The following is a 21,632-nucleotide window of genomic DNA, read 5'->3' as shown; positions in this document are numbered from 1 at the left end:
ATCTTTTAAGTATTTGTTTTATCTGACATATGTTCTCTTTTTTATTCTGGCTATGTGTGTCTTTTCTGTTTTTTTCTTTCTATCTTCTATCAGCCCTACTAGGGAGTTATCAATTGTGCTAGTCTTTTCAAAAGAAATAGAAAAAGAAAAGAAAAGTATACCAATATTACGTGTTTGACTTTATTGCTTATCTCTATTTGATATGTTTTTTATATTATTAAAATTTGCTCTTTTCTTTATAATCTCTTTCTTCCTACTTACTCTGGGATTGGGGTAAGTTTATTCTTGTTTTTCTAACTTCTTGACGTGGCTACTTAGATCATTAATTGTCAGCCTTTCACCTCTTCTGAAATATTTATCTTAAGCCTATAAATTTATCTCTAATTGTACCATTCACTGCATCATGCAGGCTTCTATGTGTTATTTTTTTTCATTCATTGCATAATATTTCTTAATTTTCCCTATGATTCCTTCTTAACCCATGGGGTATTTGGAAGTATATTGCTTTATTTCCAAACTCAACATGACCTGGAAGAAGCAAACCTGTACAAAGGAAAATAATTTTAGAAACTTATAATTCTTCTATATTACTAGAGATTTATATATAAAGGGCTATGTGGGGCACATCAGAGGGATGTTGTTGGACAGGAGAGGAGATTTCCTGGAATACTTCAGCAGAGAGCAGTGGAGCTAGATCTTGAAAGACGAGCCGAGGAAGTAAGGCAGAAGGCATGGAGGCACAAAAGTATTCAGGGTTAGAAAATAATTTGCAGTTTGTGAAACTGAAATCTAGATTTTATGGGAAGTGATAAGGAAGCAGATTGGTAGTTTTATTATGTCCAGATCTTTATGCCACGCGGATGAATCTGAGTATTATTCTGTCCATAATGAGGAACAATTAAAGGACCCCTTTTCTTGTAAGACAAGAAAGAAAGCAATGAGGGCAAACAAGGCATCGATGAGCTTGAAGTTATAGGATTTGAAGTCATCGAGAGGCTCTAATCTCAGTGGTCTCCATTTTTCCTTGAAAAAGAGGGATAGGACACTGGCTAATAGTAACAGAGAGGTGACAGAAATTTGAAAAGAAGAGTAAATATTTGGAACAATCCCTGAGGTATATAAGAAGGAGAACTTACTAGAGATGAATAAATGGATTACTGGCCTGCGAAGGTTAGCTATATTCACTCCAGCCCTATGCCATCTTTCTGATTTTACATAAGCAATCGTCACCCAGATTAGTTTTCAAAGTGGTACTTGTAGAATAGAAATACAGCAGAGAAGCAACCTCGCCTCTCGCTGTGGTGATTTGGAAAGTAGTGCTTGAAATTCCAGGCTCTCAGGGCAGACAGACCTGGTTTCAAAACTGTGGTTTTGAACTAAGGCCGCTTACCCTATGACATTAGGCATGCTTCCTGTCTTTCCGAATCCCAACCTTCACATTATACAAAATGTATACAATTTACAAAATGACTATTGTAAAAATTACTTTGTAGCATCATGGATGGTAAAATGAGCTTTTTCTGGCAAAACAATCTAGTTCAGTACCTGTCACATACTGGCTTCTATCAGTTGTAACTGTTGTAGTTTTAAACTGCTATTCATGTTATTTTTTGTTGCTGTTTATTCTCCTTAAAGGGCATTCTCTTCTCCTCTGTGGAATGTGTAAAATCCACGCAAGACCTAGTAAAGCTCTATCTGCACGACTCAAATCGGGTTTATCGGAATAAGATGGTGGAAGAGAAGGATCTTGATCTTTTTGATAAGATCCAAGCAGAAGTGATCAAGAAAATTTTTGATGTGAGTATTGCCCTGTGAATTTATATTTACATTTGGCCTCCTTAGCTCCAGCGACGTTCCTTCCAGCCCACCTCAGCCACTCACTCACGTGTTCCTGCCCTAGAAGTTCTAGCATCAATAATGAACCCACGGGGCTTCCCTGGTGGCGCAGTGGTTGAGAGTCCGCCTGCCGATGCAGGGGACACGGGTTCGTGCCCCGGTCTGGGAGGATCCCACGTAATGCGGAGCGGCTGGGCCCGTGAGCCATGGCCGCTGAGCCTGCGCGTCCAGGGCCTGTGCTTCGCAACGGGAGAGGCCTCGGCAGTGAGAGGCCCGCGTGCCGCAAAAAATAATAGTAATGATAAAGAACCCACATCCAAAATCTCAAATTCAAACATCCCACTCATTTGTCTCTCCTACCCCTCCACTAACCTGCTCTAGTTTTTATTCCAGCTATACTTATTTCCCAGTTTTACTGAGATACAATTGACATATAACATCGTATAAGTTTAAGGTGTAAAACACAATGATTTAAGTATATATTGCAAAATGTTACCACCATAAGGTTAGCTAACAACCATCACCTCACGTAGTTATTTTCCTTGTTATGAGAGTCTTTCAGATCAACTCTCAGATACACAATAGAATATTGTTCATTGCAGTCATCGTGTTGTACATCTCCAGAACTTACTTATCTTGTAACTGGAAGTTCGTGCTTTTTGACCCCTTCACCTAATTCCTCCACCCACCTCTGGCAACCACAAATCTGACCTGTTTCTGTGTGTTTGGTTTTATTAGATTCCACATATAAGGCAGATAATACAGTATTTACCGTTCTCTGTCTTATTTCACTTAGCATAATGCCCTCAAGGTCCATCCATTTTGTCTCAAATAAATATATTCCAGCTCTTCTCAAACTTCATCAAGACTTCATTTCATGGAACCACCTACTTTCTCAAACTCCTTTATCTTTCTGTCCACCATGCCTTCACTTTCCTCGACCACCATAGACTCCATCACGCAGTACAAGCTCCCCTAACTTTCCTGTCATTGCATCCATGTGACAAAGCTCTACTCTAGCTAAACCTCACTATCTTCTTTTTCCACACCTGCCCCCAAACATGTGGAGATTACTGAAGAAAAACCATCATCATGTTGACTTGATTTTCTTGCGATTTTCAGCCACAGATTTCACGTGGGCCCTCAACTTTGCTAGAAACTCTCCTCTATGACCCTGGGCAGATTGCTTTGTGTGGTCTTCCCCTTTGTGTGATGACTGCATCACACGTTTCTCTCCTCTTCTCAAGCTTCTAACATCTCTTCCCTCTCTTTATTCCCAATTAATGAGCACAATTTAGCTGAGATAATGAAAGCAGCCAGAAGACAATTCTCTCATCTCCCTGCCATCGAATAGAACAGCCTCTCTGTATCCCACCTGCATCCCACCCGCAAGTCCTGCCTTCGGTACTATTTCAGTTAAAGAACCATCCCTGCGCCTACCTGAGGCCAGACCCTCCACGTGTGCCCTGGTTCCCATCTTCTATCACCTTCTCAGTGACTTTACTCCCTCCTGCAATGATCTTTCCCTCCCTCTTCTCTCTCTTCTTTTTTTGGGGGGTTGTGCCTCACCACTTGTGGGATCTTAGTTCCTTGACCAGGGATTGAACCCACGCCCTCAGCAGTGAAAGCACCAAGTCCTAACCACTGGACCGCCAGGGGACTCCCTCTCTCCCCTTTTCTCTTTCCTTCTCTTCTCTCTTCCCCATCATCGATTCATTCATTTCTGGATCATACATATCATCCTACAAACGCGCCATGTTATCATTTATCAAAAAAAGAATAAACTATTCCTTGACTCTTACATCTCTTTCACCCTCTACCCCTGTTTCTCAGCTCCTATTCAAAGAAAAACTCATCAGAAGGGTTGCCTTTACTTTTCATACTTTCTTGCTTCTCATCTGTTCCTTGGTGCATTTCTTACCACTTGAACAAAGAAGCTCTTATCAAAGTCACCACAGACCAACCTCTGGCTAAGTCGGTTGTCACTGCTGGCTCCTTACCTTATAATATTTGACTCCCCTGCTACATTTGTCATGAGTAATCACTCTATTAATTTGTTTACAGCCATCCATCCATCCTTCCAACACCTATTTATTGATTCAATGGTCTTAGTATAAGTGTACGGATCTTTGTCATATTCACTGCTAGACCCCCAATATCTAGGACAGTGTCTGGAGCATAGCAGGTACTCAGGAAAATTTGTTAGCACATCATGTAGGATAAATGATACAGAGGAAAACAGAAAGGTAAAAGGGATAGAGAGTCCTGGGAGGTAAGTGCAGTTGTAAATAGGGTGGTGAGGGAGGCTTCACCGAAGAGGTGGCATTGGATCTGACATGTGAGACCCACACTGAACACAGCTCACCACGGGCTGGTGCACAGTGTTCTCTGCCTGCGTCAGTTCTCTTGGGCTTCACAAACACCTCGAAGAAAGTCAGGTCTACTGTTATCCCTATATTAAAATAAGGGAACTGATAACCCGGAGAGGTGAGGGAAGTTGCCCAGCACCACACACACCCCGGGAAAGGAAAGCCAAAGCCAACACTCCTGCAGAGTGTCTGCTCAGGGCCATGGCACTACAGTGCTTCACACGTTCCCCTAATCCAGTGTAAGCTCCTTGAGCACACAGACTCTCTTGCTCACTGCTGAATCCCCAGTACCTTGGACAGCATCTGGTGCATGGTAGATGGTCAGTAATAAGGGTTTTAGGGTGTTTGTTCACTAATCTGGTGAAACTTCAGGGAGTATTTTCCCTCCTCTCTAAGAGCTACCAGAGCCTGTGTCGTAGTCTTGGAATTGAAGAAAATCTTTGTCTTTTCAGGGTAAATGTAATTTGGGAGAATAGCAAGTGATTCAGTCAGTGTGGTTTCCAGCATGGGCCATCAGACTGCCTAATCTTGCTCTTAGGGAAAAAATAAGACTATGAAAACTGGCTTTTCTCCTGAGGCTCCTGACCAGACTCTGAACATAGTTTCCAAAGAGAAACCTGAGCTGCATTAGCAATGGCAAAATAATGAGCTGCCTTGAGGGGGACAATTCGGAAGAATAAAATGTATCCGGATGTATAATTTCCTGTACGTTTGTTTTAAAATATCAATGTCCCATGACTTCCTTCTTGCACTGCCCTTCCCTCCCCTCCCGGGAGCTCCTCCATCCTCTTTGTTGCCTCTACCCACGGAGAAAGCGAAGCATTCCCCTCCTATACCAGAAAACCGAATGCCGAACAGCCCAGTGGGAAACGCAGGTGACTAAGCTGTCGGCATCGCTCCACACAGCGCCCCGACGCGTGTGCACGCGCTCTCCCAGGAACCCCGAGGGCCAAGCCCAAGTTCACATCCTCATTCTGCCACTAACTGGCGGTGCTGCTTTGCGAAGGACACAACTCCCCCAAGCCTCAGTTTCCTCCTCCAGAAAGGGAGGACGGTGAGAATGCTGCATGACACGTGCTTCGCACTTACTAAGCGGTCCATGGTGTTAATCTTTATCTTTCTGCTGTTGTTTTCTTTCCCTAAAAGCACCATTTGCTCTCCTACTGACGTCCTTCACCACCTCAGCACATTCTCGTTCTACTTTTTCTGAAAGCTTCACACTAGATCTTACCCCCTGCTTTTGGCATAATCTCCGTCTACCTTTTTCTTTGTTTTTTGCATTCCGACGTGTGTTTTTCTGCCTCCTCTTTTTTCTCTTAGAATCGCTTCACGTTTATTAACAAAAAAAGGAACTTCAGATGGACTTCTCTTGTGCCCCTTCTTTTGTGCATCTTATTGGTTCTTGTGCATGCACGCATGCGTGTGTGTGTGTGTGTGTGTGTGTGTGTGTGTGTTCAGTCTTCAATAAGCCAGCTTCCTCCAGCTGTGCTGTGGTACATTTTCAGCTTTTGTTTTTAATCTCCCAGAAACTCAGTAATGGGCTTAACTCAGACTGCCTTGGTTTTCTGGCCCAGGAATCCTTTAGAATATTGATCTTCTTTTTAGATTTTGTAATTTAAATGCAGAGTCCTTTGCCCTCGTCAGAGGTTGTTAATGAATCCCCAGCTGGAATCCAATGCTGACAGTTGCAGACTTAACCATTCCTTCTTTGGAAACTTCAGCACTAATGCTGCATTTCCATTTAGATATTGAACAGCATGGACCATGCTAAGCTGAGTTCAGGCCTTCCAGAATAGAGCTGGGTGTGGGGCGGCCCGCAGAACCTACTTGGACTTCTCCTCCCCCACGCTTGCCTCTCCCCTCAGTAATTCATTCCTGCCCCCTCTTTTTTTTGAATCTGAAGAGAGGGCCTGGATATCTTACTTAGCACCATATTTTCTCCTTTTATCATTGTAGCCCGGCACCATCTCATGTAGACACAAAGTAGATGATTCCTTGCACCTACCTCACCTCAAATGTGATGCTGAGTATCAGGTCTGGGGTGTTCTGCTTACATTTAACAAAAATTTCTTGAATGCCTTTAATGTGCTAGCACTACAGAGAAAACAAGATGAGTATACACACTCTTCAGATGTCTAGAAACCATGGTTTAATAAGGGAGCAAGAGAAGTGTACACCTGTCTGATACAAGACAGAGTATCACAACTAAATAATTATAAACGAAAAAGTAAAATCATAAAAAGAGCTAAAAGTAGTCAGTAAATACCTTCTGAGTATTTAGAGGAACAAAATGTCACTACATAAATTTAGTGACATACAAGCCCTCCACAGTGGCTTCATCACTGGTTATGTTATCCCCAAATACACTGGCTTAACTTTCAAATTCGACTAGCACAGTCTAACATATTCTCACCCTCCAATGTAATAGAGTCAATTTTTTTTTTTTTTTTTTTTTTTTTTTTGGTGGTACGCGGGCCTCTCACCGCTGCGGCCTCTCCTGTTGTGGAGCACAGGCTCCAGACGCGCAGGCCCAGTGGCCATGGCTCACGGGCCCAGCCGCTCCACGGCATGTGGGGTCTTCCCGGACCGGGGCACGAACCCGCGTCCCCTGCATCGTCAAGCAGACTCTCAACCACTGCGCCACCAGGGAAGCCCAACATAGAGTCAATTTTCGATCACTTCTACCTAAGAAGAAATGGATGCCACCATTCTGGGGGCCGGTTTTTCAGTATTTATCAAAAGTTGTGAAAAGTGTCTTACTAGGAACTTATCCTGTGGCCATAATTAGACCTATAAACCCAGGTCCATCCTGTCACCATCACATGTGCCCTCCAATCCTGCCTGGCTGCCTTGGACTCTTCCTCTACCACCACTGCTTCACCAGAGGCTTTGGCTTAAAGCAGAGCAGGGTGACCTCAGTGCACTCAGGCAAGAGGTGAGGCGAGGCCTGGGGACGATTTCGCTCCCTCTCCCCACGCTCAGCCCGGATGTGCCTGCAAGGAGGGCTCCAGTCCTCACCCGGACCGTTACCCCTGCTCCTCACGGAGGGAAGTCTGATCAAAGCCCGGTGCCTCTGCTTCCCTCTCTCAGCTGCCACATCAATCGCATCTTGGAGTGCCCGCGGGGAAACGCTCTGCTGGTGGGCGTAGGGGGGAGCGGCAAGCAGAGTCTGACAAGGCTCGCGGCTTTCATCAGCTCCATGGACGTATTCCAGATCACGCTGCGGAGAGGCTACCGGATTCCTGACTTCAGGGTAGGGGGCCGGGCAGCTGCCGGGGGGAGGCTCAGTCTCTCCCCAACTGCCCACGACTCCCTGTCACCCTGCATTAGCTCTTCAGCTCCCTTGCCCGGAATCTCCCCTTAATCATCTGTCCACTTTCTTCTTAGACTCTGGGCTGGTGACTGGAGGTGCTTAGACCCTGAGAACAGCAACCTTCCCAAGGTCTGCGTCTGGGAGACCTCAGCTGCTTTAGGTGCATCTGTAGAGCCTCAGCTCTCACCCAAATCGGAAGCACATCTACATCAAATTCAGCACACAGCTCTCCAGCAGCCCTAGCAGACAGAAGGAATACTGACAGTTTGCCCAAGTTTTATAAGAATTGCATATATTCAAGGATGGGTTCAGTAACCACCAGCCGCTGGGACCTTCAGTGACATTGCCTGGTTGGAGACATAAGGCACTTAGGAGCCACAGTGCACGCCCTGAAAGTGGAGAAAGGCATTAAATATGCTCCTCAGAGGTCACTTTGTCCAGCCCCCTGTTTTGATCCATGGCCAACAATAGAGGCCCAGTAGGGAGTCATGAGGTCATTTCCATCAGGATGCTGCTCTTGGTGTCCCTGGGAGAATTCCAGGTTGCACGGAGCCAGACCTGCCCACCCGACTTCATAATGTCTCAGCTGGTGATGCTCACTGCTGCTCTGAAACCACAGCTCAGCCTCTTGGAATTGGCTGAATCTAAGGTCATACTCTGGGTTCACATCAGGTCAATCTTTAGTGCTTCCAAAAAAGAAAAGACAAAATAGTGCTCGTGAGAATCATGCATTTACAGAATGATCTAAGACACTGGTTCTCAACCTTGGCCATATACTGGAATCCCCTTCAAATAATAGTGATGCCTGCATCCCACCCCCCAGAAATCCTGACTTAACCGTTCTGGGGATTGGCCTGGGCATCAGGATGGTTGAAAGTAACCCTGGGTGATTCTAAGGAGAGCTGGGAAACACTGTCTTAGGTGATTCTGTAAATGCGTTGGTTGAGAACCACTGCTCTAAAAGGAAGTTTATTAACGTCAAAGGGGAATTATTTGGACACACAGGAAGCTCTGCTGTAAGGAAATGTATGAGGCTGATAGAGAATGAGCTTTGAGTCGTGTGAGAGAGAGATGACTAAGATCACGGACCAATGGCTGAGCTTCGGGAAAGGGATGCATCACAGGAACCAAGAGTGACCAAGCTGGAAAAATTCAGGGCCTGGCATCCTAGCCCCAAACTTCATCTACCTATTGTTTTGAATGGATGTAACTTCCTACCAAATGACTGTGTGTACATATGTGTGAGTGTGTGTGTACGTTCCCCAATATATTTTTTTAACAGCAAAAGTCTTTGCTAGAGCTAGCCATAAGAACATAAGACTCTGCTACTATATGATATATTCATCCCCCAGGCCAGGAGGCCCAAGTGCATGATTCTTCTGTCAAGACCAAGAGCAATCACTTGCCTCCCGGGGCAAGTCATTCATTTGTATGATGATATAAGTAACACAGATGAACAGGGGAACATCTCTGTCCTTTGGAAAGCTGTTACCTGTTTGCGCAAAGCAGGAGCTCTAGAAGCTAATTCAGGAGCCACGGTGGTTGCGTGAATTAAAGATCATCATTATTTATTCTACTTGCCCACCTCTGTTGGGATTGAGGCCTGAGAATGAGGCATATTTTCCAGCCTGTGAGTGCAAGATAGCACTCCTCCCTCCCTCCCTCCGTCCTTCCCATTGCTGGTCTCTTATCAAGAAAGCCCTCTTCTCAGAGATCTCTGACATTGTTTCTGCAGGCGGACCTGGCCAGCTTGTGCCTGAAAGCCGGGGTAAAGAATCTCAGCATCGTGTTTCTCATGACAGACGCCCAAGTAGCTGATGAGAAGTTCCTTATGCTCATTAATGACCTCTTGGCATCTGGTAAGAAACTCTTTGCACTTGAATGTCTCTAACAAATGCCCGCTGGAGTGGGAGTCATTCCAAAGTGGAGATTGTGTTCGAGGTCAGAAGAGCGAGGTCATAGAAATGAGGGAGAAAACTGACACAGCGGAGAACTGGTTCATCAAGGTCCTTCTAGGATTGCTGCTGGGCCTGCTGTCTTTTATTCTCCTTACATGCAAAACAGACAGTAGTCTTATGGCTTTCTTAGTGGGACTAGATATGACAATAGGAGGAAAGTAGGTTAGGGCCTGCAGATCTGCTGAGTCCAGAGAGAAGGTGCTCTTTCCCTCCCCACACCCAAGACAGAGAGAAAGTGGAGAAAGTATTTCAGGGAGGTAAGGCATTAGCAGCAAGATACACACACAGAGTACATGCACACACAAAACTTACCCAAGAGGGCAAGGTTAGGTTGCCAATTTAATTAATCAAGGATTCAGAACTTTATGGAAGCAAAGTAGAAGCAGGAACAGGTGCAGGATAGTTTTCTTAGATTACAAAGAACTTAACAAAGGCTGTCTCAACTTCCCTGTGACACTATCAGTGCAAGATAAAACTTCAGTGGAAAGTTCAGTTCTTGATACTTTGCTGCCCTTATTTTTTTAGGGATTCAGGACTTAATGCCAACCATTCTAGAAAAATGTTTATGTATACACGTATATATATATACATATATGTATATATAAATATACATAAACATACACAAGATATATATATATGTATATATACCCAAGAAGATAAAACAATATAGTATAAGAATTATGCATTTTCAGAAATTTGGGGTATATGTATATTTATATTAATTAAAAGGAGAATATGATTTCCTGACTCTTAACCCAAATTTAGCATCTATAAAACCACTTCTTATCTGGGCTAATAAAATAGTCAGTGCAGAGATGTTCTGAACAAAATTTCTGCTTCCAGATTTCTGCTTCCAGATTTCCATTTCAGAAAGCCTATTTCTCTACAGTTCACCTCCTGGCTCTCTGACTAAATACTCTTTAGTTTATGAAGTCAAAGGACCATGATCACAATATACTTCTCCAAAGTGTTTTCCATGTCATATATAATATATTTCAGGATGGCTCTTTCCATGCAATCTCTAGGAACTTTACTGCTTCAGAATCGTTGACTGCTTCAAATTTTGTGCCCTTGTACCCCAGTCCATTTTACTATCACTTCCATGACGAGCCGCTGGTCTTTGGTCCAGACCATGCACTAGCAGGCTCTGTGAGCAACCTTCGACTTCCTCCTGATAAGGACCAGAGTCCCATCAGGTTGGGACTGATGGCTCAAACCTTAACACTGATCCCACGCTCTCGTTCCTTTCCCAACCTGCCCTATTTAAGTTAGGCTTTTTGTTTTTTCTTCGGTACGCGGGCCTCTCACTGTTGTGGCCTCTTCCGTTGCGGAGCACAGGCTCTGGACGCGCAGGCTCAGCGGCCATGGCTCACGGGCCCAGCCACTCCGCGGCATGTAGGATCTTCCCGGACCGGGGGCATGAACCCGTGTCCCCTGCATCGGCAGGCGGACTCTCAACTGCTGTGCCACCAGGGAAGCCCTGTCCTTTTCTTAAATACTGTCTTTGTAACATCCCACCACCTTCTACAACAGTATTTCACCTACAACACTGCCTCACCTTTTGTTATTTTACCAAATAATGAGAGACGGGTCCAACTGTCCTCCCACCCTGAAGCTGCGCCCTAAAGTCTAATTTCTAAAACAATCAAAAAAGATAAAATTGTGCTTCCAAAGACTTATAGCTTTGGAGATGCCAGGCATGTTGCCAGCCTCACCCTGTATCTCATTTGGCTCCAATCCAGCCAGGTTACCTTCTCCTATAATAATGTCTGAGACACAAATGACGTTACACTTTTACCAATTGAAATTTTATTCCTCAATTAACTATTTTTAATTTTTCATTTAGAAAACAACTTGTTTCAAGTTCAAATGAATTTTTGAAACCCTGCCCGGTGAAAACTTTATGCAATCAGTATGCTTCAAAGTCATGGAATTTCAAACTCACATTTTTAAGGCTTCTATACAAAAACAGCATTTACACACACATGTTAAAATGGAGCTACAATTAAAAGTAATACTTTTCTAATCTTCATCCCTTTTATCTTAACCATTTTGACAGGGAGAATTGAGCATATCTGAGTCCTAATTTTCCCTGTCAGATAATTTCTGGCTAGAAATTAACTGACTGCCAGTCCAGGCAGAGCTACAGAGATTCCTCAGAGCCTCCCCATCCACTTAGTTTTTCAATTTGATGGGTTTGTGCAATCACTGCATTCTTGGATAACACAGTAGAGACTAGGAAACTATACATTGGGCTACCTTGTCATTAGCTCATCCCTCTCTAGTTATCTACAAATCCTATTAGGTTGAAGATAAGGTACAGTGAGCGAATTTCACTGATTCAACACTCCCCCAAAACACCTTCCTCAGTGACCTCATGATCTCATGCCATAGGCTATCTGCTTTCCTCCCACTCTTCTTTAGCTCATTGTTTCATCCCTTGGTTTCCTGACACCATTTCCAGGATCAAACTATATTGGTAGTTCAGCACATAAATCCCACCTCTGACGCCACCCAGACATTTCAGAACCCGTCATTATGCCACTTGCATCTCAGATTGGTTGCAGACTGACAGTAAGAAATCCTCCACTCAAAGTTAAAAAATTAAATCATGTTTCTGATTCAATTAGCAAAAGCCTCGTAATTGTGTAAGAAGCAGGGTGGCCACCTAAATCAGAGTGAATGAAGCCTATCTTTCAGTCACTTTCTTTGACTACCAGAGTCCTTAATGGGGCTCATGAAGCTTCTGGTGAAACTATGCATGAAATGTTGGCCCTTGCTGAGTCTGAAAAGTTCAATTCTTGCTATGTCTTTGTTGCCCTGTATAATAATTCCTGAAGAATGTACACTGGCCATCAAAAGCAGGTATTTAAAAAACTCTCACAAAATTTGTTCTCTCTTGGTCCTCCTTCAACGAAACTCAGCATCAGCATGGGCCCATCCTAATCTAAAGGGAGAAAATAGAATCCTTTCCTGGTTTTTTGGTACAGCACACCTGCCTCCAGGTTTCCAGCATCCCAGAAAGCCCATTTTACTGCAATCCCAGCTAAGACGACCTAGTCTGTGCCAGGTGTGGTGTCTTTTCCTCTCCTTACTCTGCCAGATTTCATACTTCATTTTACTTTGGGATCTTATGTTGGGATTTCCTTTTTGCTTTTCAAAAGGCTTAATTGTTCACTCCAAAATTAATATTTCTCTCCCCTGGCTCAGACTAGATTACTTTGCATCTATTTGTATATTCAAAACCATTTATTAAGCTTCCATGTTCCAGTCAGTAGCCTCTATGTGGTCTATTGGAATAGTTGATAACCAACTGAGTCCCCTCTCTTGTAAAGCCATATGCCTCTCCATCTCTGAAACAGACTGTCCTTATTACATTTGGGCCATATCTCCTCTTAGAATGTAAAACATGAAAAGATCCTCTCATCTTCCAGGTGCTTTAGGATTAGATGCAGGATTGACATGTTAGTGATCTGTACACATCACATGAGAATGTGGAGTCTGGAAATGTTTGTAACAGTCTTGGTATTGGATTGTTCTCCTCCCATGAGCATCAAGAACTGGATTTCCTGATAGGCCATCTATGCTTTACACAAGTTATATTCTGGCCCAGTTTCCCTGAAAGGAAAAAAGACAAAGTGGCAAAAGAGAAGTGGCAAAGATGACAAAAGAGAAGCCATCAAGCATGCATCAGATCTCCTAAGCATACTTTGTGGTCTCAAGGGATGTTTACCAGATGCGTCCCCAAACCATAAACCATGGAAATGTAAACCAGCCCCTGGTTGCGTCCAGCTGCCACACAGAAATGCCCAGAGCGTGACGCAGAAAGATGCTTGAGTAACAGCTTTTCTTTTCTTCATGTGGTACTAAATTCTCATACAAGTTACTTGACACTATGTCACTGTGCATCCTCCGACATTACTAACCTCTCCCTCACCACCTACGTCCAAGAGATGATCAGTTGCCACCAATTTTACCGCCTAACGGTTTCTGAACCCCTTCTTCTGTGTCATGAGCACCACTGCTCTTTTCATCTTCTGCTTCAACAAAGGCAGACACTTCCTTTTTTTTTTTTTTTTTTATTGAAGTATAGTTGATTTACAATGCTGTGTCAATTACTGCTGTACAGCAAAGTGATCCAGTTATATATATTCTTTTTTATATATATTCTTTTCCATTATGGTTTATCATAGGATATTGAATATAGTTCTCTGTGCTATAGAGTAGGACCTTCTTGTTTATCCATTCTACATATAAAAGCTTACATTGCAGACCCTTCTTAACTCACCTCCCTACCTCTCAGGGAGGCCCACCCCCATCCATTCTCCTCACTGATTCCAAAAAGGTCTATCAAACTATAATTCCTTCATCAGTTCCTAACTGAAAGCATGATAAGCTGTTTTGTACAGAAAAAAACAAAACAAAAAACAAAAAACCAGCTGCCTTTGACCTGCTTCCTTCCTTCCTTACTGGCTTACTTCCCCATTATGATCTAGTAATTCCCACCTCCTTGAAATAACACACTGTACTGCCTCCTGACATCCTTACTGACTCACACTGTTGCTTTTGAACCTCATTCCCTTCTCCTTCTTTACCTGGATTAACTTCTACCCATAATACGAGACTCATCTTGGATGTTATCTCTCTGGGAAATCTTCACTAATCCACTGTTGCCGCGAGGAATGAGAAACATCCCTCTGTGTTTCTCTAACATTCAGTGGCTGCACACACCACCATTGTACTGAAACGACATTGTAAACTTATGAAAGGCAGAGACTGTGTTGTCTGTTGTTGGTTCATTTTTTGTTATGAAATAATCCAGAGACACAAGAGATAAGGATTAAATACCTACTGCCCAGCTCAGGAAATAAAACAACACTGATATAGTTATAACCCTCTGTAAAGACCGTGTTATTTTCACCATTTGCACTGTTAGCACTGAACGCATCTCCTGGCCCATAATTAGCATTCAAGAGGTATTTGTTGAACCAAGGTGCGTAATATCATGAGAATGATGTGTCATCTTACATATTAGATATTACTGTTGAACACGTGCTTGGAGAAAGTTTCCAGCCATGCAGAGAGAGGGCCAGGGGTCCTGAGATAGTCACCACACTCCCTGTTTTTTCTCCCTCGAGACCAGGGAAATGTTTCTGAAAAATGTTATTCCTGGGTGGGGTCAGAGCCCTTAAGCCATTGTGATGCTAACTGGTTCACGAAGAATAACCCTCAGCTTTGCCTTTTTTTATTACCAAGCTCCAACTAACCAAACCATCTTAAATTATCTCAAAGCAGTGTAGCCTCTGAGAGCCCCAGACCACACAGAGAAGATGATGATGAGTCTGACTTGCCAGATATCAGGACATGTTAAGGACCGCAAGAAGCCATTCTGCACTAGGCAGCAGAAATAGGGCTTCCCAACTTTAGGTCACAAGAGGAAAGTCTTCAAATATTTAAATAGCCTCTGCCTCTGCTCACATCACAAAAATCCCCTCTGGCAGTTCAGTCTCATGCTTTCAGCATGACTACCTACATCACACAATAAGTGACAGGAATGCTGTCTGGAGAAATTGGAGGAACAAACCTGGCAATGCAAACTTTGCTCCCAGTTCAGAGGTGCTCAATTCCATCTGGTGATCTTCTTAAGGGATCTTGGGAACTGTGTGACAAATACCCCCATCGTAAGAACACGGAAAAAGGCTCTAAAAGGCCTGACTGTTTTCAATATCTTGCCACTTAAAGGTATCATATAAACTAGGGTGAGTACACTTTTTCTATAAAGGGTCAGAAAGTAAATATTTTCAACTTTGCAGACCACACAGCCTCTGTCACAACTACTCAGCTCTGTCATTGTATTGGACAAATAGCCATTGACAATATCTAAATGAATGAGTGTAGCTGTGACCAGTAAAACTTTATTTATGGACAACAAACGTTGAATGTCATGTAATTTTCATGTGTCATTAAATAGTATTATTTTAATTTTTTCAACCATTAAAAATTGTAAAAACCATGCTTAGCTTGCAGGCAGAGATAGAGGGCCAGATTTAGCCTATAGATCATACTTTGCCTCCTCAAAGGACATAAATCCTACATATTTCAAAAAATAGAAAGGTGAAGAATGCAGACTCTTATTACAAATATTCTAAGACCAAAGGGAATTCAGGTTCTCACTGGAGGACTCTAACATACTTATAGATAAGAAAATGCAGATTATCAGAGGGGCAAAGGAGAAAGGAATTCAGACCACTGCAGGCAGTCAGCCCCAGAAGCATGAGTATGGCTCACATCAATTCCATTTGAGTATTTCTCTTTTTAAAACTTCCCTGGACCCCTTAACTCCCAACACATGCTAAATATCATTTCATTATTCTAGCTGTTTTCTCTGACCCCCTATTTTTATCAAATAAGGCTGAAATGGATTCTTCCACTAGTAAGACCTTGATTTTGACAAGTTTATAGCACTGGGTATTTTGTATGCATGCTATGAAGTATCTTAATGAATGGAAATTAAATCAAGTTCGTCCAATTAAGGGAAGAAAGTAAATGATCATTTTCATGATAATTCATTTTTTTCATTTTTCCCGTTTAAACCATTAAGTTTAATTAGTATAAAACTCTAACCCAACTCTTGGCTGGATTAGTGTTGTCAGACTGTGAAGGCCAGAAATCTGTTGGAAAGTTGAGTTTCCTCCAGATACAGTAGTTCAAGGAAGTGCAGCAGCTTCAGCAGTGAAAAGAATCACGATTCCCATCACTCACATTAATTAGAGGCCATTTGCCAAACCACCCACCTGGGAGGACCTCACCCAGGTCCACAGGAAACAGCACAGGTAGTGGCTCCAGTGGCTTCTTCCAGCTCTGACATTTCTGCGATGCTAACATTTCTTTGTTGGTTATGGAGGAAGGAAGAAGCACACGGGTGTGCAGAACTTCAAAGGGGAGCTTGTATATGACGTCAGGTCCACGTAGCTTCAACACCTACCTAAAGCCTGGTCCTGGAAATAGGAAAGAGCTTCTCTGGTAGCCATAGAATATCCTGGAGTGAACCACATTCATCTTTACCTCCTATCCAGTGTTTCCAAGATTTAACTGTCCCAGTGCTTCCTTCATTCTTACATCCCTTAAGCTCATTTCTCTGCTTGAGAAAACAATGCCATTCACTATCGGCCTCCCAGCTACCTTTATAGCTCCCAGTCTGTCTGCATTTCTTTGCAGTTTTCTTCATTCTTCCTTTCCAAGGCCAACTCTTCCATGTGAGCTAGGGGCCCACCAGCTGGTTCTTAATTCAGAAGTTTGCTTTATTCTATCCCCTCTTTCAATTTCTGACTCTCCCTCACAGTTTTCACATTCTCACCACCCACATTTACTTTTTCCTTTTATGTTTTTCTATATTTCTTTACAAAACATGTTGGGATACAGAAAGCAATAAAACACCCATGCAGTTATGACCAATGTTGCAGAATAGAAACATCTGATGTGTGCGAGCAGAGCTGCTTTACAGCATGTGCCCAAAAGGTAGATTGTTAAATTGTCCGGTATGTGCATTTCAAGTTTGCTAAAAAGTGCCCTCCCGAGCGGTGGTACAGATTTATTCTCTGCCTGAATACCTGTTTCCTCCTAACTTCACCAACACTTGGTTTATCTGACATACCAGTTTTTGCCAAAGGATATACAATGGAATGTCATTTTTGTCCTTTCCCTTCTTACCTGTGACACTGGAGCATCTTTTCAAGTGTTTATTGGCTATTCACCTTATGTTAGTTGCTTTTTTATATAGATTGCCCTTTTGCTCTTCAGTTCTTTCTTTTTCTTATGGATTTGTAAGAGTCCTTTGTATATTCTGGATACTAACCCTTTGTTCATCATGTAGGTCATAAATGTCTTTTTTGAAGTCTGTATCTGAATTTTGTCATGCTGATTTCATTTAAATGTTGCAAAACTTAGTCTTTTTATGTTTTGTGCTTTTTGTGCTCTATTTCAGAAAATGTGTCCTATCCAACACCGTAAAAATAATCTTTTGTATTTTATCTATAAAATATTACTGTTTCATATTCATGTCTTTAATCTACCTGGAATGTATTTTTGCATGGTAGTCTAATTTTATTTTTTGATATTAGTATTGAATTATCCTAACATCACTTATTGATTTGTTCATCCTTTTTTAGCATACTGATTTTGAATATGATTTTCCTGTTTACATCTGGGTCCATTTCGAGGTGTTTCACTCACTGTTCTATTTATTTACCCAAGTACCAATTTCACATTGTTTTAACTAACATAGCTTTATAAGGAGACTTGATTTCTGATAGAATAAATCCTTTCTTCACGTTCTTCACAAGTATCATTGCCATTCTTTACCCTTTGCTCTTCCATATACATTTTAGAATATGATTGTCAGGATTGAAAAAGAAACCCATTTGATTTTTTGGGGGGGGAATTGCAGCTTTGTGATACTAGTAATACTGAGTCATCCACCCAAGAGCAGAGTATTTCTCCCCATTTATTGTGGGTTTTATTTATGCCCTTCAGTAATATGTTATGGTTTTTACATCAAGATCTTACACATCTTTTTATATATTTATTACTGCCTGTCTTATAGTTTTTGCTGGTATTCTAAATACCTTTTGCTGGTATTCTAAATAACTGGTTATTCTAAATAACTTTTTTCTGGTATTCTAAATAAAATAACTCCTTTTTTTTTTTTTTTTTTGCTGAAGTACAAAAGTGCCATTTTATTTCCAATATTGATTTTGTATCCAGCAAGCTTGTTGTTTAACACACTTACGAGTTCTAATTGTTTATGTGTACATTCTCTTAGATTTCCTATTTAGAAAATTAGATTTTGATGATAATAGTTTTATTATTTCCTTAACTATCCATATAAATTTTATTTCTTTTCCTTGACTTGTTAGCATAGGATATCTGTATAATGTTGAATAGAAAACATGAATAGCAGTCATGCTTGTCTTGTTCTTAATTCAAAAGAGAATATTTTAGTATTTCATCGATAAACAGATATGATGTTTGCTTTGGGTCTGTGACAGATACCTATAATCTCGTTAAAAGAAATCTCAAACTAAATTTTCAGAAATTTTGTGCAACTGTTTTGATGGTCATATCGTTTTACTTCTTTAATCCATTAATGTAGTGAATTATTCTCATAGATTTTTCTAATATTTAACTATCCTTGCGTTTCCAAGATATACTCTAATTGGTCATCATATATTTATTTTTATATATTTAGTTGAGATTTTTAAAGATTATTTCCATTATATACTGCCTCATTAATACACTAGTTTATCTAACTTTCAGAACTTTGCCAATCTGGTAAAAAATAATAATTAAGTATCTGTGCTCCGATTCTTCCCAGGAGAGATCCCAGATCTCTATTCTGATTATGAGGTTGAAAACATCATAAGCAATGTGAGGAACAAAGTCAAGAGCCAAGGTCTTGTTGACAACAGAGAGAACTGCTGGAAGTTCTTTATAGAGCGGGTCCAACGACAACTAAAGGTACAAGGATTCTCTGCCCGGGGTAGACAGGACCAGAGATGGTCCATGGGAGCCTCTATGGACATTTTGGACACAATAAGCTGTACTTACTGATTGTCTTGGGAGTGAGTGGTGAGGGTGCGAAGCCCTTCTCAGCCTGAGCACCTGTGCAAGGATGCCCTTCTCACGTGCTTCAAGGGCAGTGGCCTCCCTCTTGCCTCCTGAAGTCCCAGCATTTCTAATCCCTTGGCTGGAAAGGCTGCCTAGCATTTACAGATTTTTGTCTCTGTTGATATGCATCCCAAGTCCCTGGGAAATAGAGAATCCAAGGCCATGTCTGTCTGTCTGTAAGTACATCTTGGATACCTTCTTGGTTCTCCCCACCCTTCTGCCTTCTCAGGTGACTCTCTGTTTCTCCCCGGTGGGGACCAAGCTGAGGGCCCACAGCAGGAAGTTCCCCGCCGTCGTGAACCGCACAGCCATCGACTGGTTCCATGAGTGGCCGCAGCAAGCCCTGGAGTCCGTCAGCTTCCGCTTCCTGCAGAACACGGAGGACATTGAGGTGAGAGGGCAAAGGAGACACCCCTCAAGCTCCTCTCCACCTCTGGGTACAAGGAACCCCACAGCTGGCAACTCCAGGTTGTTGGAGCACAGCTTTCCATGTGGTGAAACAACAAGCCGGGTGGGAAGTCACGTGCTGTCTTCATGGCCAGATGACCTCTTTATTTCCTGCCCTTCGATTCTAGCCCACAGTCAAGCCATCGATTAGCAAGTTCATGGCTTTTGTCCACACAAGTGTCAACCACACCTCCCAGTCCTATCTGAGCAATGAGCGGCGCTACAACTACACAACCCCCAAATCATTCCTGGAGTTCATCAGACTCTACCAGCGCCTGCGGTGCAGGAACAGAAGGGAGCGCAAGTCCAAGGTGGAGCGGCTGGAGAGTGGACTGCTGAAGCTCCACAGCACCTCCGCCCGGGTGAGTGACGTCCTTCAGTCCTCCTGCCTTCGGGGGGCTCCAAGGCAGTGGGGGCGGCCCCTTTCCAGAGGACTGGAGGGCCACAATAACGGTCTGAAGACCACACGCTGTTCTCCAGAGGCCCCAGTGCCATGAGAACAGTGCCAGTGGTACCCAAAAAGCTTTATCAGAGGTCTAGGTTCTTGCTGAACTCATCCAAAAGAGTTTGGGCAAGGCACACAAAACACAAAGGAAAAACACACACACACACACACACACACACACACACACACAGGAGCAAAGAGAGCAAAGAAGCCGTTTATTCAGTGCAGAGGTGCAAGTCACACACTCAAGAGGGCCCGCCACAGGGTTTTTTGATCCTCCTTCTATCCTATTTTTAGCCCTTTGAATGGGTGGGGTCTTTCTGATTAGGGATGGAGTATCCACTGGGGGAGGGTTGAAGTGTGGCCTGGATGGCACCAGGTTGCATCAACTGCCGGTCCTGCCCATTTGTCTCCTGAAGCCACCATACATGCACTCTAATAGCTGTTTTCCTTTAAATTCTACCTTACTAGTCAAGCGCCACACGTGGAAGGCCGTACAGAGTCATCAGCAACCTGTGCATTTTTACTGCGCATGCTCTGCAGTTTTCATGGTCAGAGTTTCTTGTTCAGATGCTACACGGTTTCTGTTTTAGATGCCATTCCTTCATGCATCGTGGCCTCATTAAAAAGCAAAACAAGGAGGTGACATTGCCCTCTGCCTAAGGCCCGGCCCTGTCTTTCCTGCCTCACCGGAAGCCCAGCCGAGTTCTCCAGTGGGAGTGCACATCCCCCGCTGCAGTTTGGCTCTTCCTCTCACTGGTACAGGAATCCCCTGACTCTCCTCTTCTCTCTTTCTTTTTATCACCTCTTCCTTTTCCTCTACTTTCTTTTCCTCTCCAACCCATAGTCCTTTCATCATCAAAACCCAGAGGGATAAATGGCTAGGAGAAATGGTTGCAGGGTTATACCAATTTTCTTTTGTTTCTTGTGTCTTACAATGTAATCTTTCAAAGAGCCATTGGAATCTAATTTCTTAAACAAATCCTGTCTCATATCATGCATTCCCTGAAATGTTCCTCAGTAGTTGGCCATCAGAAGAAGGCCCCTATTGTCCTGTCCTTGTTTTGCTTTTCTGCTTACTCTTCCAAATGGAACGAATCTATTTCAATTAATTTACTATCCTTCCCTTGAGAGCTGGGGACAACTCTAGCACCTTCTCTGCCCTGCTCATGCCCATCAGATATTGCTGGTCCCTCAATGGCCCCTTTTTGTGCTCTGCTTACCAGCCGCAGAGCCGGCCTCTCATTAAGGCAATGAAATTTCATGCATTTGCACAATTAAACTAAAACTGTAATCAATTTAACTCTTGGGCATCACATATTCCTCTAGATTTCTAAGCCTTTCATTTACTGTCACTTTCTCAAAGCTCTGCCTTTGGAATAGCTCTATTGAACTTCCTCCTTCTGACTTGCCCTTTCTCCCTACTTCAGTTTCTTGATTTATAGATGTAATGTATCTAGAGGATTTCAGTTCATTTAGTGGGATGCAATGAGCCCTTGCAATCTACACACATAGAATTTCTTCTGCTCAGGAAATTTTTCTTCTATTATCAGCTTTTGCGCATCTGGTCGGGCCTCTCCTCCAGGAGCAATGATGAA

The 21,632-nt window shown here is 42.8% G+C and overlaps 1 protein-coding gene across 1 annotated transcript in view; it reads left to right on the top strand.

Annotated features, from left to right (window-relative positions):
* The window catches only part of DNAH9 (dynein axonemal heavy chain 9), a 263,407-nt gene that overhangs the window by 154,213 nt on the left and 87,562 nt on the right, over window positions 1-21,632 (top strand). The window contains 6 exon segments of the mRNA XM_067021483.1: window positions 1,636-1,811; window positions 7,296-7,458; window positions 9,254-9,377; window positions 18,850-18,992; window positions 19,372-19,533; window positions 19,718-19,951. Coding sequence (XP_066877584.1) covers window positions 1,636-1,811; window positions 7,296-7,458; window positions 9,254-9,377; window positions 18,850-18,992; window positions 19,372-19,533; window positions 19,718-19,951 — 1,002 coding nt within the window.

This window comes from Kogia breviceps, chromosome 19 (genome assembly GCF_026419965.1).
Source record: "Kogia breviceps isolate mKogBre1 chromosome 19, mKogBre1 haplotype 1, whole genome shotgun sequence".
NCBI classification, from domain to species: Eukaryota; Metazoa; Chordata; class Mammalia; order Artiodactyla; family Physeteridae; genus Kogia; species Kogia breviceps.
The sequence above is the reverse complement of the archived record's forward strand: the minus strand, read 5'-3'. Positions and strand labels throughout refer to the sequence as shown.